This window comes from Coloeus monedula (genome assembly GCF_965178545.1).
Source record: "Coloeus monedula genome assembly, chromosome: Z".
In the NCBI taxonomy this organism is placed as follows: domain Eukaryota; kingdom Metazoa; phylum Chordata; class Aves; order Passeriformes; family Corvidae; genus Coloeus; species Coloeus monedula.
The window spans coordinates 72,485,093-72,503,172 of NC_138822.1; the positions used below are offsets into that span (position 1 = coordinate 72,485,093).

Here is an 18,080-nt window from a genome sequence, read left to right on the forward strand (position 1 = left end):
CTGGGGAAGAGCAAGAACCCTAATAAAAAATGAACTGTGCTTCAGAAACAGACTGAATAGGTGTTCTCTCATGCTGTTAGACATAACAAACCCTCTCTAGGTTTGTACTTCAAGGACACCTTGTTGTCCCAGGCCCCAAAATATGTAAACTAAAGCCTTTGAGAGGAGGGGCAAGCTTGGGGTAATTGCATCACTAACTGAAACTGTAACTGGAGAATTAACCCTGATATGCAAATGGACCAAGCTTACAAAAGTGTGAAGAACCTGTGACCCAGTGTCCATCTTGGGTGGAGCCTCTTGACTGCCTAAGGTGTACCTTTGAAGGTACACCTTCAAATAAATACCTACTTTTATTCTCTTAATCTTGTCTAGCCTCTGTTTTCAGGTAGCCACTTTGAGGCATCATTACTACCACGGATCTTGGAAAGGCAGTCTCTCCCAGAGACATTTAAAAAATGCACCACTTTTGCAGAGTCAGTTCCTTGTTTATAAAACAATGAGGAAACTAAGAGTTTTTGCCAAGTTAGCCACTGATAAGTCACATTTTAAAAGAAGCTTACAAGAAACTAATTTAAGTAGAAATGTGCAACTTATCTATACATCCATGGTAGCAAAGAACAGCCAGTTAAGTAAAGTTAAAAAAATCGGCTTAAGTAATAAACTCTCTGCTACATAATGAATAGTGTCTCACAACAATCTGCAATAGTGATGGCATCTGTAGTTTGCTGTTTCAGTGTTGGTCTTACACAACCTAAAGGAGCACCATGAGGAAAGACAAGGCTTTCAAAACACAGGAGTCCCAAAAAAGCACCATGCAAAAACTTGCACAGGGTCTGCCTGAGTGTCTAAAAGGGAGAAGGAGATTCTGGAGCAAGAACCCAACATTTCCCAATACTCCCCAATCCCACCATTTCCACAGCAGTATTACTGCTTAATTAAGTGATTCTGTGGATGGTGGCAGAAACAAGGTGTGGTGACAGCTGTGTGTGTGCGTCACAGAGCTGGCAATTTGAGGGTTTGAGATGGTGGAAGCCCTGTTCTCATGTGCACTCTCTGGCAAAGAGAGAGCTCACAGTCGGCACTGGCACCATCAGAGCTTGTCCTCAACCCCTGCTCCCTCCACCAGCCCTACCCCGCTCTGCCCAACTGAGATGGCTTTAAGAGGCATGTGGGGGGATTACCAAGAGTATTCAACCCCTCATAAGAAACCATTTAGAAAATCACAATAAAGCCCAGATGTTTGGAAACTTGGGAAGGAGCGATGCAAATCTTCCAGCACCTTACCTCTTCAACTTACATCCTTTCCCAGACAGCAAATGGGACCCATCACTGAACAAACCTTTGAGGATGTGTCTCACACTGTACCAAGGGACAAGTGCACTGGATGTGTCGTAGCAACTCCTCTGAGCCCTGTGTGCTACACAAATAAGGGAGAGAAAGTTTACCTGAATATTAACGCTCCCTCCTGAAGGCCCAGAGAGATGAAATCACTGTTAGGTCGCATGGGACTGTTTCCCCTCCACATCAAAAGACCGTCCTTCATTGTGGTCTTAAACCTCATGAACACGTTTGTTCTTGTTCCTGACACCCTGTTTAATGTAGAAGGAAATAATCATAAAATACTAAATTGCAACTGTTTTCTTTTAAAAAACCACAGAAGATAATGCAGTATTTCTTCTATGTTGGTCGGCTGGGTTACTGTCCTGTAGCTCATCTACACGCTGATGTGCGAAGGATTCTGGTTCACATCCCCATTCCCATGATTTCAGAGCACAGCAATTGAACTCGTCTCTCCAGAATCCCAAACACAATAGCTGCTAGGTTATTCCACACAAATAAGAGAAAATCCTTTTTGTCCTCAAAACTAGTGTGAAATCCAGCCCAAAAAGCATATTTTGAGAATGTCCAGTAGATGTGGTGCCCTCAGAAACCAGTGGAAGGAGCATAAGAAGGGCAAATCAGAAAGTCCCAGTAGGTGAAAGGCACTAAATGGCGGTGAGGACACTGGTGAACCCTTCTCTACTCAGTGGCTGAAATAAAGGTAGATGGAGGAATTTGTTGAAACAAGCCTCAATTTGCTGGAATGTGGGGATGTTCTATGGTACAGAGCAGCCAAAAAAGTAACTTTGAGGATCTACACGTTAGGCTAAAGCAGGAGTTAGAAAGGAGTTAACGTCTTTAATCTCCTTAGAGACACAGGATCTGTATGTCTGTTCTTTGCCCTCAGGGAAGAGCCAGTCTCCCTCCATGCCAGATGTACGTGTGCTATTTCTTGACAGGCTGCAAGATGCTCAAATATAACAAACTAAGCCACCAGTATATCCACTTAAAATGTATTTTCCCTTAAGTTTAGACATACTGCAGAAATACAGCTAGAAATACTATAAATACAGCTTAAAACATAATATAAACAAAATATAGTACACCCCACATAAGGCTGCTAACATTATTACATTTAAGAAACAGGTTCACAGGAGATACTTTACCTTTTCAGGATATCTGGATTATCATATGTGAGGTAACTGCGACCAATAAATTGTGGGATTTCAATTGCTTCTGTAATGGCTGAGAAGTAAATACAAAAAATTAAGAAGCATGTCAGATAGCTTACATGGAAATGGAAAGAAAAAGACACAAGGCTGTTTTATTGATTTACTCCTGCAGTGGCAGGTACCTGCCAGTGGCACAGACTGAGCTGAACCCACACTGCTTCGCAAAAAGCCACTGCCAGTTTTTACCAAAATGTAGGGGCAGTAGATAAGGGAGTTTAAATTGCTGACAGTCCCTCTGTTTACAGCATTCCTGTCACGAGCCTAATGTATTGCTCCAACACAAATGGTAGTGCAGAAGAATATGAAGTATTGGGAAAACATTGCAAATTTTATCTTTACCCCCATTTCCACATTCCTCAATTCTCCATGTGGTTCAACGCTCCCCCCTGCCAAAGCTTATGCATTAACCACCCGTGTTTATAGACTAAGAAACTCCTCCCCAGCTCCTAACAGAGCAGCATATGCAGAGCACATTAGGAACCTCTCACCCTGCAAAGGGAGGCTGAGAGGCAGCACACACAACCTGTTTCCTCTTTCAGTGTATGTGACTTTGCACAGAGTGGCTGCTGCCTGCTCAGAGCTCACCCCTGGGGTACAGTGTGGGGGGCAGATTATCTCCAGGGAGGACTTACGGGGTGTCCCAGATCACTTTAGGCCTGAAAGCAACTGAGACTACACTAAAGGCTGCATGGCAGAGGCTGTAGAGCCCCTTGGTGTATTCAACACTGCAGTGCAGCCTTGGGAGTTGTTTTCTGTGTCCCCCATACAGCATTTCTCTAGGGACAGCCCCAGGTACCCCTGTGGTGTATGACTGGGACAGTGGCCCACATCGGAGCCAGACCTGGGGTTGGTGCACTTCTGCCCACAGATAAGACTCTGGCAATATAACTCAGCTGTGTGACATAAATCACTGAACATTCCTGATACCGAGCCCCTCACCAGGCTATGAGCACTGGCCTGAACAGCTTTTTTTGCTGAGTGAACACCCTACAGCTTGTTGCTGATCTCCCATAATTGGCTGCTGCATTAATACAAGCCAGTTGTATAAATTACCGAAAATAGATGCCTTCATCCTATTTTCTTCCTGAAGAATAATCCCTTCAACCACAGCTAATCCTATCTATATAAATTTCAAGCTTTCCAGGGCAAAGATGCTTGCTTGCTTTATGCAACACAGGGTCTGCCTGGGCTTTTAGACCTCACTGTGACACAGATATGCAACAATTGGTGTAGTCTGGCAGACAGCAACAGCAATGTGAAATTTAGCTCTAGGTGCCAAGACTGAGAATTTTAGATAGTGACAAATGACTGTTTTCATCCATAGTGAAATCTGGAAAGCTGCCTAATGTGTCTAATGTCCAGGCCATGTCCAGCCTGGAGCCTGCCAACATTGTTCAAGACTGCAAAAGTTGTGTTACGCTGGCCAAACACTTCTCACCAGGTCTGACACTTTCTGCACTGGACAGACTCTGACAGCAGCAGAGCATGGAAGGAGCCCTTGTTCCCCCATCACATCCTGCACTAGAGCCCCAGTGCTCTCGCCTGCAGCAGGGGAAGGTGCCTGTGTTGTGCACCAAGCCTTGCCTTTGCCAGAGTACTCTTGATTTCCTCCACGGGGCTTAATGGGCATTTACCTCTGCTTGCTCTCCATTTGTTTCACTGACTCTGACTTCTTTGCAGAAAACCAAGCAAATTTTAGCAGTACCCTCGATGCATCCAGGATCTTTGCAGCTGGTAGGGAGCTGGGCCAGTCAGGAGATCTAGGACTAAACACCTCCATTCTTTGCTCATCACCATTCAGCAGACAAGCACCAAAGCTCTGATGGCAAGCAGGAGTAAGCTCTGAACTGCAGGGCAGCCTGAAGTCACACCACAAAACCCTCAGCCAGCTGCCTGGCTCCTCTGCTCTGCAAATACAAGAACCAGCTCTACAGCCCCTGTTCTGAGCTTGGCAAATGCTTCGGATGCAGTTTGAAATATCAACAGCACAATGTTTAAGGAAGTACTGTATAACCCTAGAAGACATTTTAGCTTTATGACAGAAACTTGCCAGGCTTAATGGAAACCCAGCATCCAGACAAACACACAATGACAGAGCAGTTTTCACATAATTTGCAGTACTTACTGTTGAGGCAGTAACTTCCACACTCTGCAGTGAGTCAGCACAAAACAAAACAAGAACATTCTGGGTTTATTATTCTAAAGCTTAAAAATCTCCCATAGTCCAGTTTCATGCCCACTTTTCTGCAAATGTGTAACCCCCCACCTAGCATTTGCATAAATGACTACAATCACCTATGAAGGTAGCACCGGTTTTATTATTGGTTTGCCCAAGTATGTATATTTGTCTGCTCAAAACACACAAAGGTACAGACAGGTGGGACCAGTACCAAAGCCTTCTGCTAGTCCTGCTTCTCAAACCCCAGTAACTCATCAGGTTTTACTCAGGGATCAGCTCTAGACAAGGGAAAACAAAGGTTTACTGTTCTACTCCATCTTACGGTTAAAGTATAAAAATACCTTTAGCACTCCCACAGCTTGGACAGAAGATATAAAACCTAGCAATGCCAGCAGAAACTCCATTGAATCCTCAGCTAATGAACCATTACGATATGAATCAATATCTCATATACCTCATACCAGCATTACTTGAGTTTTTAAGTGGTGTGTATAATTTTGAAGAATGTGGTGCAGTCTTTCACGAGCACTTTGATTTTTAGGGTTTTTACAGCAGCCTGCCACCAAGAAGGTTGGAGACAGCACCTTCACCCCACATACCTTCTGAGTGCACTAACCAAAACCCTGTTGTGAAACAGAAGTGGACACAGACGCGCATCTCACCTTAACCATGTCTACACCCCTGCAGAGACACAGGTAAGGATAATTTTGAGGAATCTGTTTCAGCTGGTTCTCCTCAAGGCTGTCATGGACTGAGGTTCAGGAGTGATCTCCTTGATCTCTGCACATCTATCAGAAAACCCTTCAATTTTTGGTGGCAGCTGAGGCTGCACAAGTGCAGGGAAGTTGGGCTGCACCTGAACAGGAGCCATAGGGTGCAGGAACAGAAACCAGATGACTCATGCTTTTGGACACCCTTAAAAATGAATAAAGGTTGGATTCACATAGGAAGCACCACCCAGGATCTGGCTAAAGGCAAAAGGTTCTTCAGACTGTCTCTGAAAGCCTGGACATCCACTGAGGTGACAACAGGGAGGACACACCAGCCAACTGGCAGCAGTCCTGGTACTATGAGCTCGGACACTGCTCCCTGGGCTCAGCACAGGCCAGGAGCCAAGCAGAGGCGAGGAGCTGCGGCTCCAGAACTGCACAGGAACTCACCAAATGGGCAGGCAGTCACACACCCAGGCTGCAAAGCACTCCCTTGACTGACTGCCCCGGGAGATGTGTCAGTACAGCTGCAGATACCATCTTGAAGTCAGGAATTTAGCACCCTGTACATACCTAGAAAGCCAAATCCCAGTTCTCTCTCCTCCATACAAAAAAGCCAGGGTAAATGACGTTGTTTCAGCTCTTAGTTAGACCACAACAACGTAAGCAAAGGGGTTTCTTGCATTGTATTTTAATACGACACTTTTGTTCTAAGATATTGTCTGTTTTGAAGAAAAGGACAATCTATTCATCACAATTTAACCAAAACCACTACATTTAACTTTGAAGTTTATGCCTGTGAGAAATGAAGCAGTGGGTGAAGACAATAATGTCAGCCAGCTCTTCTGAAATGAGTTTACTGCTGCATTACAAAACCTTCCCCTAGGAGTTTTTCAAGATCAAGCTTGACAGAAGTGAAACGTCTCCATCTAGTGGAATAACCCGAAGCACACTTTTTAAACCCTTTCCATGCAATCTTATCACTTTCCTGACTCTAAAGTTTGAACTGTTACAGTGGCTCCGAAGAAAAGAGTAATGTGCATGCGGATGAGTCTTCCTCCTTGGTGGTCTGCTTCACCCCACCAGAGCAGGATCTCTGCAGATGGTGAAATTACCAGCAGAGGAGTCAGTGTCTAAAACAGGAATAGACCTTTCTGTGTGTGAGAACAGAGCTTGCTGTCAGCTGTACGGAGGATAAAATTACAAGAGTTATCCATGCTCACGCTTCAGGATGTAACATAACTGCTGGCTGGAGGACCCTGGCAGAAATTCCCCGACTGTATAGCACTGCACAATTAAGGAGGTGTATGAAGTGTTACTGTTTAATGTTGTTCACCACAAGCAACCAGATACCAGGTTGCTATCTATGGATCCTAGCCTTGTGCTGGGATAACAGTTACTACATTCCTAAATAACTAAACAAATTCTTCCCTAGATACAGGGAAAGTGTACAGATATAAGGGGAGCTCTGGCCTCTGGGGTTTCTATTTAAAGGGATTTGTACAGCAGTGGTTGTAGATGCTAAATCTTCCTTATTTTTCTGATCAGCTCCAGCACCCTGGGTTGATATCCAGCCATTGTTACCTTTTTGGCAATGTTGCCCATCAAAGCCCAGGGGACAGTCACATTCGTAGCTGTCCTTCTTGGGAATGCAGGTGCCTCCATTTGCACATGGTGAGGTCACACAGGGGTGGGCAGCATTGCCGAGGTTGATTCCAAAAGTGAAATCCTGTTTCACATCAATTGTCCGGTCATTCAAGATAATCTATGTGTTCAAAAAAAAAAAAAAAAAAAAAAAAAAAAAAAAAAAAGGTGTGAAAACACATTGTAAAAACTTACATATTCAGAGTACCTTCCTGCTAGTTAGAAGATTCCTCTGAAAGAATTCAGAGAAAGTAACTTTAAAAACTTGGCCCAAATCCTATTTCTTGTGTGTTTTCCAGTTGCAGAGGTCCAACCCACACTTTTGCTCCCCCAGTCCACTGGAGATTAATCTCTTTTGTGTCTTGGGAAACAGCCTTAGGCAACTCCTGTATGCGGTGAAGCTGTGTGGAATTTACCGGGCTTGTGCCTGAACACTGGTGCAACACTTTGTAGCTGAACCATCAGCTAGGATGGTAAAATTAGATGAGCGCTGCTGAGGAAAAGCATTTCTGAGATCAGAAAACCTCCCAGGAGATGAGTGTTGACAACAGAAATACTAAGCAGAACAGCTTGTTTTTCATATTTACTATTGCTTTCAAGTATCTCATCTCATCTGAAAGAAGCTAGAGTTAAGATGAATGAAAAACATAAATAATGACTTCACAAAACTGTTTGTATATAAATGGAAGAGAACTGCTAAATGCTGGGATTTTTCCAGTATGTCAGGAGCATATGTTCTCCAAAATAAACCTACATTGGTATAATCTCAGCTGACATCTCGGGAAGAGAGATTACATGAGGGCACAGCATCTGATCTCTGCTACATCAAAATAAGTACATCTTAACAAACAATAGATTTTAAGGCCAGAATTGAGAAAGGTAATAGTTGCTCTGGCTCCTGCATAACTCAGACTATGCACCCTAGGGGATCCTACACAGAGAAGGGGTTTAATCAAGCACAACACAACTCCAACAGCAGAAAAACATCCAGTCTTGTCATGTAATGGACCAGGGAAGACTCCCTTATGTTTTCAGCTCCTTTCTAAATTTTGACTACATTATTCCAGAGGCTAACAAGTCTCCACTCACAAAAACATGTCTTTTGTTTCTGGTTTTAAACTTATATTCCGTTTCCAGCCCTTGTTTCTCACCACATCTTTTTCTGCATAATTCCAGCACCATGTATCCAAAGAAATCTCATCCTCATGCAGGAACTAGAATGCCATAATAAAGTCACTTCTCAGCCTTATCTGATTAAACTATATAGATTGTGATCTTAGGTCTTTCTATATGCTGCATATTTTCCAGTACTTGGTGATGTTTGCAGCTCTATCTCTATAGTTCTCCAAAATCCTACTATGTGTGAAGCAGGCAACTAAACGTTCCCAGTGCCCAAAAGGCAAGCAATATTCTTCCTTGACATCCCATTCATGCCTCTGAGAATACAAATACACCTTGCTAAGTACATCATAGAGATAAGGGCTCACACTCTGCATTTCCCCATCCTTATCAGTGCCTTTACTCTAGCTACAACACCTCACCTTGTAATTGTAACCTGTATTCATTGCTACTAGGCTATCTTGCAGCCCAAAATAGATTGTGTTTAGTCAAATCTACCTTCCCAATGACGTCGTGTGTCTGACCTGTTCTCATCACTATTATTCACTACCTCAGTTTTCCTTAACTTCATGTTTTCTGCTGGACAGCTGATAAAGACAGTACAAAATGTCAGATCAAGTGATGAAACCACTTACGCTGACCTACCATTACTGTTATGTTGTGGAGCAATTGTTAACATGATCCACTAGAGAGTTTTAAATTTTTTTTAATTAAAACTATTATTAAAATTTTGGGTTTATTTGTTATTTCTTTTCATTAATCTGATGCAATAATTCACTCTTATAAAGCTGTGAGGATTCAGGGCCAACCTTCCAACGTTATCCAAGCTATTTTAAGTATGTTTAGAAAGAAAAATGTTAGTTCAGTTTGAACTTTCATTGGATTACTTACTAGGACTGATTATGAATTTACATTATCTAGAAAGGAACTGCACTCATGCTCAGCTGACCACGTGGGAACATCATCCCTAATGTCTGCTAACAATGTAAAACAGACCCTCCATTCATGTGCCCCACATAAATTGTAAGAGGGGAGAGCAGTAAGGTATGCATCTCCATTGTGGTGTAAGAATGTGCTAGGTGGACTTTTCACTGTGAAATAATAATTTAACCACTTCGTGGTGGGTTCCTGAAGTGAAATCCTAGATTATTTTGATTATTGCCAGCTGAATATGGGCAGGTTTCCACATAAAGCATGCACTGGATGCAACAGATATTAATGCCCCCAGTGTGTTTCTCTGGGCACACACCTTCTGGATGCTCCCACTGAAGGGTCTGAGGATCCCAGAGTTCTTCTTCACATCATCATAATTAGGGACTCCACCAATAAATATTTCAGAGCTGCATTTAATCTGTGTAAAAGCCCCCTGCAAGAAACATAGAATAACATTTTATTAGAATAGCTGGAACCAGGCTTGTGTCTTCAGACTAGCCTACATGAGTTGTTATAGCCCTACTTTAGATCTTACAGCTTACTTCAATGCCTCTTCTTTGTACAGTCCTATCAAAAAAGCCATTGTAGGACATTCTCAACTGACTAGATGTTATCCCAGTCAGAAGTAGCTGAAAAATCTCAAGTATTTCAAAACGGCAATACTGAAGGAGGAAAGAAAGAAAACCGCCTTATTGTGTTTTCTGATTGCACAATTAGCTTTATTTGCAAAGACTTGAGGTACACGGATGTAAATCTACAACCAGAATGAGGCTCTTAAAGCTAAAAAACTGAGCAAAGTTCATGCAACAGAAACTCATTCAGTTTCCAACATCTAAGAGATAACCTACTATAAGTTATGGGGCTAAACAAAAGAAACACTGAGTTTGCATTAATTACCAGCAGCAGCTGCTCAGGATACCTGATGGGAATATTCAGGGTCCTGGAGCAAACTGAAAGACATTTAACAGCTCAAGACAGAATAACTATGTAATTCCAGTCCTGCAGAAGCTTCTGTGCTTTCATGGTTGGCAGCTCCCAGCCACTCTCCTCCTGGAGCACTGCACTGCAGCACTTAGAAGAAAAAAATGGGAGTGTTCATCTTAACCCATCTATCTAAAGAAGTCTTGAGTGCTCCAGTCAAATGTTTCTCACTCAGTTTGTTTCCTGACAGACAACTGGAATTTCAGTTTATTTAAATTTTTGAAGAAAAGTCAAAGCTTTGACAAAAGTTTCCCAGTTTGCTGAAAAGCCTGCTATGGGATTTTTCTGCTATGGGATTTTTCTTCCATGGGATCTGGAGTCTGGTTTTCTGTCTGCACTCTCCACTAGGAAAGAATTAAAAAACATTTTCTATGGAGGTCTAGCCTCGGGTTCTATCAAAATAGAAAATGTACCTCTGTGCATGCATTTGAGTGCTTAGAGTGAATATCCTGCTCGGTACAAGTACAATTTCACTTTATTACAAATTTGACTCACTGTGATCACTTGGTGAGCAAAGAAAAAAAAGCAAGTCATCAACTGTCTGATTATTCCAGCTCCTACTCTGGCCTGCAAATTATTTTTGCAAGAAGAAGATGACAAAGAAACAATTTTCTTGTGGCCTACCTTTCCAGGACAATATTCAAAAAAGAGGTTAAAAAAAGATTAGGCACATACTTTTCAGCATCATACTTTTCTAAATTACACCTCTCACAGTGCACACATTGCTCAACAGACTTAGCCACAACAAGTACCAAAAAAAGAACCTCAGGAACATACACGAAGCAGACACAAAAATGTGAGTCCAGTTACATGTCAGGAGCAGGTACAGTCAGATTTCATCTGGATCCTTGACTTTACAGGGATTCTTGTGCTCAGAGGGCAGACCTTATGCACAAATTCCCAGCTCTGGGCTTAAGAAAATGTTGCCCTAATGTGTGTACTGTTTTAAGCTAGCAAGAGCTTTGAGAGCAGGCTGTGCAGTCTACCACACAATCATTTTACAGTTCAACAGCTGCATTCAAGACAAGTCTGCCGTAAGCTCACCTCTGCCATCCCTTCCACTGGCTTCTGTTTGTCCACTTGTAGGATACCATTCTTTGCCGTGCGGGACACTCGTAATTCGTGCCAATGACCCAGACTGACAGGTTCTTCACTCCTGTTTTAAGGGCAATAAAATTTTCAAACATGTAACACTGTGCCTTTCTGATACTCCATAATGTTAAAAAGTCAAGTCCTCTGGGATGATTTTCTGAATAAAAAGTAAATATCAGCCACTATGATTCTTCCCTTATAAGGAAGTAACAATCTTCTGAGCAAAGACCATATTTCCAGAGCAAATAACAAGCACTCTATTTTTATTTATAAACGAAACGCTATCATCAGCACACACTTTAGCTACCTCTGTGGTAGTTTTTCTGCCCAGTCATTTATAACATGTAAAGATGAATTTTTGTCTCAGCTGTACATCCTCATTTCACTAGAAGCTTCCCACTTAATGGTTGGTCTAGCCCCACATTCTTCATCCTCTTTTAAAACAGAACTACTTTGTGTTGGCTTATCAGCTCTATTTACACATCCTGTTACATTGACATCTACACACACACATGTGCGGCCCGGATGCTATACATAAAACGGAAGTAATTAGAACATGACCCTAATGATGTGATGAGATCTTGGCTAGGAACAATAAACCCCAGTTGTGCAAAGTATTCACCAGTCTCAAAAGAAGCATTTTTAAACCGTTCTTACAATCTTTACTGGCGCAGCACTTATACAAATAGCAGCCTGTATGAAGGGCAAAACCACATTCCCCTTCACAAGTTCTGTAGATCTTTGTATCTTGTTTTCAAATGTCATTTTACTACACTAGCTAAAGCATTTTATGTCTAAATGAGATGTTGCAGCCTTTCCTCCAGGAGGACTGGAAACTTGTGTTTGATGACCAGGCAAGCTGGAAAAATCAGAACCGTGTTATCTAGGACCCCTAAGACTTTCTAGCTTCCAGTGAAAAAATACAGAAGTTCTGGGAATGAAATAATGTTTTGTATATTCAGGATACTTATATTTAAAAATAAAAATCTCCCACATTTTGAAATAAAAAAAATGGAAAAAAAATGTAATTTGAAATAGTGAGTCAATAGTGATTCACATACTGATTAAAAACTTATATAATTTTGAAAATGTGACAATAGCAATTTCTTTGTTTCTTAACTATCAACATCAGTTTTGAAACCTTTCTGCCATTTTTTTTTTTTTTGATACTTTAAACTTTCTTAAAGTTCGTTTTTATCTATTTTGATGATGCTGGCAATATTACTTGACACTTCTGAATGACACTTTGTTCAGAAAACCTCCATAAAAAATACCATCAAGCAATGCCAGTCATTTCTCCTCATTCTTATGTAGCACCATTTAGGGTTTAACTATCTTGGTTAAATCAATAGCTAAGGGAATCTAATCACCTTGAAGAAGTCAATGTATACATATAAAAGAACCAGATAGATTTGGCTACATAGTAAGCAGCAATACAAACATCATCTCCTCTGCCGCTTAGGCCATCATCATGCTAACCTTCCTGCTTTGCTAGATTTAATTACAAACAGGGATGATTAAGCCTAGCAGAGTCATCACTTCAGAGCTGCAAGCTATTTCTTGGAATCATGGGTTTTTTGAAACCAGCATGGGTTTTGAAACACTTTCATCCAGTGTTTGAACACTCCTGCCTCTTCATGTGCTGGGAGGTTACTTTCTCCCATGTAAACCAAAGCTTAAAAAATACACCAGATCATGAAGATCACAATCCTGTGAATGCTCGGCCTAGGAGAATCCCAGGGAAATTCCTCTGAGATAGTTCAGTGCTCAGGTTCTGCATCTGTCCACCCATTCAGCATCCCTTCTCCCTGTGGAGCCCTCAGAGCACACTGTGCTGCTTCCATCCCAGGACACATCAGGAAAAACAAACCTTCACCAGCAACAGCTCTCCTACTGCTGCTGCTGCTGCCATACAGAGACAAGCTTGCCTCATCCTAATTATAAAGACATTATGGCTGTGTTCTGATTATATTATAATATCTAACAGCCTGGTAGTCCTATGGCAGAGGTATCAGGATGACCAGAGCTACACCTCCATTAAAGACAAAGGGTAGGCATGAAGCAATATGATGAAGACAGACTTTTAAGTGGACATTGTCCAGGCAGGCATGAAAAACAGGGAATCTATTTATCTTATTTAATCACTGACAGAGCTGATGACAGGGTGCGAGTTGCACATTTTTCTAGAAAAAAGACCTAACAGGACAACCTGATTAACTTTCATGAAGCCTGATGGTCTCACGAGTCTCACCCACCACTCTGCTATCTCACCACACTCTTTTTCCTCCAGTGCATGTAGTTCAGGCATTAGCTAGCATCCAGCTTGCTCTTCTGCTTTCCAACAGAAAGAGGCAGTTTCCACTCCCAGGCACATGCTTGTGGCTCTCGCCACATTTTATAACCCTACATATCAATTAAACTTTAGTACAAGGTGTTTTGAAGTGCTACAGTATTCTTGGAAGAAAAAAAATTCTGCTTTATATCTTACGGTTGCCAGTAACAGGAATTAGAAGGCTGCAATCAATAAAGATTGAAGGCTTTTGTAAGAAGGGCTATTCTGAGTTGGAGAAAAGGTCTCCAAAATCAGCTATTTCTGCCACTTTTCAGCAAGAGAATAGAATAGGGCAAATATGAAGCGATTCTTCCTTTGATATATCCTCCCAGCTTCTGGCAACTTGTCATTTAGCAATTTCCTGAGTCAGAGGCTGCATCCGTACAATTGTGTTTGATCTCCCTCAATGGATCTTTCTTCAAATTTGTCCAATTTTTTTTAACCTATTTATAGTTTTGGCATCTGTAACTTGCTGTGACAATTAGTTTCCACAACTTATTTATGTGCTGTCTGAAAAAAAAACACCCCAAACCCAAAGAAAAAAGTCTTATTTTCTTTGATTCCTTATTTTCTTTTCATATTGAAAAAATACAGAATACTCATGAACCTTCATGTCATTCATCATTTAAAAAACTCTATCATACTTCCACCAAACTCTTTCTTTTCCAGGCTGAAAGGTCTTGCTGTATTTTGTGGAAGCTGTTTCATTCCCTCTCCTGGATCTCAAAACTACTCTTTCTAAATTTTGCTAATTTCTTTTGAAATGAAGTGACCAAAATAGCAGCAAGTTTTCAAGACAGGGTGCATTGTGGGCTTTAGCAGAGACATTCTTCCTTATTCCATTCCTAATAGTCCTCTGCATTGTACTTAGGTTTCTGTATTTGTCTCTGAGCAGTCTGCTGTTGCTTCCACAGAACTATCCATGACAGCTCCCGGATCTTTCTCTGTCTGACAACACTAAGTGTTTTTCCACAGCTGTGCATTGTTAGGCTTGTGCATTATTTTGCATTTGCTCCCTTGAAATTTCATCTCTCATTTTGTCATCTGAATGGGTTTGTTTGCTTGAGTTCTCATTCAGTATAAAATCAGTACATTTCCCCTAATCACACTAGAGTCAAAATTCCTGATGTCCATCCACAGGAATCATTGGTATGCAAGACTTGCAGACAATGTACACATTTTGCATAAGCTTTATATAGATCATTTCTAAATATCAGGTCAGCCTGGTCAAACTGGCAGCCTCCTGGGCCATATCCAAGATACTGAGTGCCTCTGTTCAGCCCAGTGCCTTTTCAGAAAGCCCAGGAACAGTTGCCCAGCGACTGGGCATTCAGTTACACAGGGAGAGGGAACAGCATTTTTGAGGCATTTCATTGCTTCCATCCTCCTAGACATTAATTTTAGGATGCAATGAGTCATTCTCAGAAGGTCTGTATGGGAACCTGGGTGACCAGTTTAAACTACCTTTTTATCTTTTAGACAGCTTATGTTACATAAATTGCATACTAGCCCCAGGTCCCCCAGAAAATAGCACTGTGAGGAAGTGTTGGGACCTGGAGGTGTATCTTCCTGTGCCACCTCCAGCCTGGCACCTACCACTTGGAATGGGAAACCAGAAAGGAGGATGCTTACAGAAGTGCCCAAGTGTGAAATCCTGGGGCTAGGAAGTATATGCGTAAAACATTTACAGATCCCCTAATTAGCTATGGTGCAATGTCACGGGGGCAAGAAGGGAATTACTGCAGTACCATACAGACACAAATGTAACATCTGCAGTACGATAAAGCACAAAGCTTTGAAACATAAACTGATGTCTCCTTGACCACATTTCTGGTGCTTTTGTACTTCCTTAGAAGTAGGCACTAGAGACCAAGGGGCTCTCACACCTCATCCTAGGCTGTGTGTCTTTCCAGTCCACTCCTCTCCTCGATCAGCACCCTGGCACTTTGGGGAAGGAAACATGAGCAACACCATTTACCTGATAACAGCCGTTCCCGAGCCACAGTCGAACCTGAACTCCACGTAGCCAGCCACCATGTTAATGGAGAGGAAGTCCTTGCTGTCTGTGTCGTAGCTGTACAAAAGGACACCAGTCTCTAAATCTGGACGAAATGTCAGCTCAAACTCCATGAAGGAAAGGTAATTCTGTGGTTCCAAGGGCCAGGGTGTGCTAGCAAATGATCTTAAGGATTCGTTGAACTGAGGTATGGCCAAGGTGAGTGCTGGAAATCCAGAAATCATAAGCAAGTCACTTGAGGCTCAAACGACTGACCCCTACCAACCAGTGTTCCTTCTGTTAAATATTTAAAGCTAATCCTTAGCAAAACAAACTGAATTTTTTTCATCTAAATTAAAAATACTTTTTAATCCTACCCAATACTGCTTAATCCCTTCCTTTTCCAGGGATGTATTTGTACTATAAAGCATTGTGTACCTTTTCTTTAGTGATTCATAATAGTGTTTTTCAAATTAGCAAGCATAGAGTGGGTGGTAGCATGAAAAGTTCTACAGCATAGAAAATAATGCTGCACTTACTTTACTACTTGTATCTATGATTTTAGCAGGAAATTGACATTGTGTCCTTTACATTTCAAAATACACAACTGACACTGGTCAGAAGAAAAGTGGGTATTTTTTTAGAATTAATGTGCAGCTGTGGAGTGGTACATTATTTTAACTTCTGAAAAGGAATTTTGAGATGCTTAAGTACAGTTAGTTTAAACAAACAAAGAGTTTTGAGAATCACAGATTATGTAGAAGCAGGATGTAGCTCCAAAGCAGTAAGAGAAGGGTTTCAGCATGTGACTTTAAAAAGATGAAGTAACAAGTATTCTCTTCTGTCAGTGGAACAGGATGAGACCTCCTCAGCTGTCTCTAAGTGGAAAACACATTGAAACACTGAATAACACACAGAAAGAAATAGAGGCATTCCAGCATCCACTCACCTTCCTCACAATGATGACCTTTAAATCCAAGAGGGCAAAGGCAAATGTAAGAATCTGCTTTGCTTGCAGTACAGGTGCCACTGTTGATGCAGGCTGCCTCATCACAGATGCCACTGCTACACTCACCTAAACACAGGAGTCAGAACATCAATTCATCAGAGAAGTTTGTCAAAGATTTATTTGGTTGTTGATCACTGCTACTAACCAATGCAGTTTGCTTTTCTGTCTAGATTCTTTCCCAATTTGTCAAATGGTGTGCAATTTAGACAAGGGAGCTTGATTATGAGTATTTTTTTTTAATATCAGACCAGCAAGAGACCTTAAAAATAGCAAAAAGTAGCCCTTACAAGCAAACCATGACAGATGTAACTTTCAATCATTCCCTGGATTACTTACTGTCTGCTCTTCTTCCTATTTACTTTCTCATAAAACACAAATTTCACTAGATTGTTTACAAGCACCATGCCTTGTTTAATTTCAATTCTCTTAAGTGCTTCTTTGTTCACTGTAAATTCATGCCATGCTGAGCATGGGAAGTGTTAAGCATCATCAACTAATCTTATTATCCAAAATGAGGTTGTCAACCCTCTTGTCCACACTAAAAGGGATCCACATCATCAACATATGGGCTTTTTTGTTGGGGAAGATGAAACAGGAAAGCCTTATAAATATGATTGCCTGACAAAAGATTTTGGGAATATGAAAACTACAGGCGACATCAAAATGAAAGCCATTTTTGAGATACCAAATCTTAGTTACTGAACAACTGGAAAACAATGGTATGGCCGACTGAAGGTAATCCCCTCTTGATTGAACAATACCCTCTGCTTGCAGGCAGGTCCAAGGGTCAGAGCAGACCCTACTAGCTCAGCAGAAGGGGTCCAAAGAGTAGTTTTTAGAAGATGTAACACTCTATGGTAATATAAGAACTCTTATAGGCTGTATGTAAATGCTATAGGATTTGTATCTTGTATTAGATTGGTTAGTGACAATTAGAATATTCAGTACAAAAGATGATTTATTGTATTGTAACCAGGACTTCAGACACTCTTACTATACACACTCTTACTATACTCTACACACATTCTCTCTCACTACCTCTTCACTCTCATTCCTCTCTCTCCCCCTCTCTCTTTGCTTACCCGCTTACTCTCTTGCTCTCTTGGGCCTGCTCAGAGCTGCCAGCTGCAGCTCTAAGCAGTGCCCCTGTACCCACGCCCTTTGCAATAAACCGCATGTTCCAAGATCTGACTTCAGAGATCTCGTATCCGCCCGTCTACGCCCAGTCCAGACTGAACACCCTGCACCTACACTTTTTAAGAAGCATCTCTACTATTCTGGCACATCAACTTAAGTAAGAAGGAGATTATTTCTTCTTGCTGGATTTTAGCTGAAATTCTAGAACAAATAAATTCTCATTTGCTCCTTAAAGCTGATATCTATAAAGTCAGATTATGCAACCATCAAATGTACATCTGATTGAAGTTCTTGTTGAATTTATTTTCTCCTTTATTTTACTTTCTGATCAAGTAACTCTCTCCTTGTCAATAGTAACAAACTGATTGTACACATTAAGAAGATCAAGTAAGACTT

The 18,080-nt window shown here is 41.4% G+C and overlaps 1 protein-coding gene across 4 annotated transcripts in view; it reads right to left on the reverse strand.

Annotated features, from left to right (window-relative positions):
* EGFLAM (EGF like, fibronectin type III and laminin G domains) overlaps positions 1–18,080 on the reverse strand; it is a gene marked incomplete at its 5' end in the record, with an annotated part of 79,202 nt that overhangs the window by 4,557 nt on the left and 56,565 nt on the right. For 2 of the 4 annotated variants that reach the window (XM_082301950.1, XM_082301949.1), the window contains 8 exons: positions 1,446–1,589; positions 2,487–2,565; positions 4,678–4,701; positions 7,026–7,206; positions 9,454–9,570; positions 11,163–11,274; positions 15,521–15,764; positions 16,488–16,613. In XM_082301950.1, coding sequence (XP_082158076.1) covers positions 1,446–1,589; positions 2,487–2,565; positions 4,678–4,701; positions 7,026–7,206; positions 9,454–9,570; positions 11,163–11,274; positions 15,521–15,764; positions 16,488–16,613 — 1,027 coding nt within the window. The remainder of the gene's footprint in view (positions 1–1,445; positions 1,590–2,486; positions 2,566–4,677; positions 4,702–7,025; positions 7,207–9,453; positions 9,571–11,162; positions 11,275–15,520; positions 15,765–16,487; positions 16,614–18,080) is intronic. The other 2 variants (XM_082301948.1, XM_082301947.1) reach the window with 1 other exon arrangement.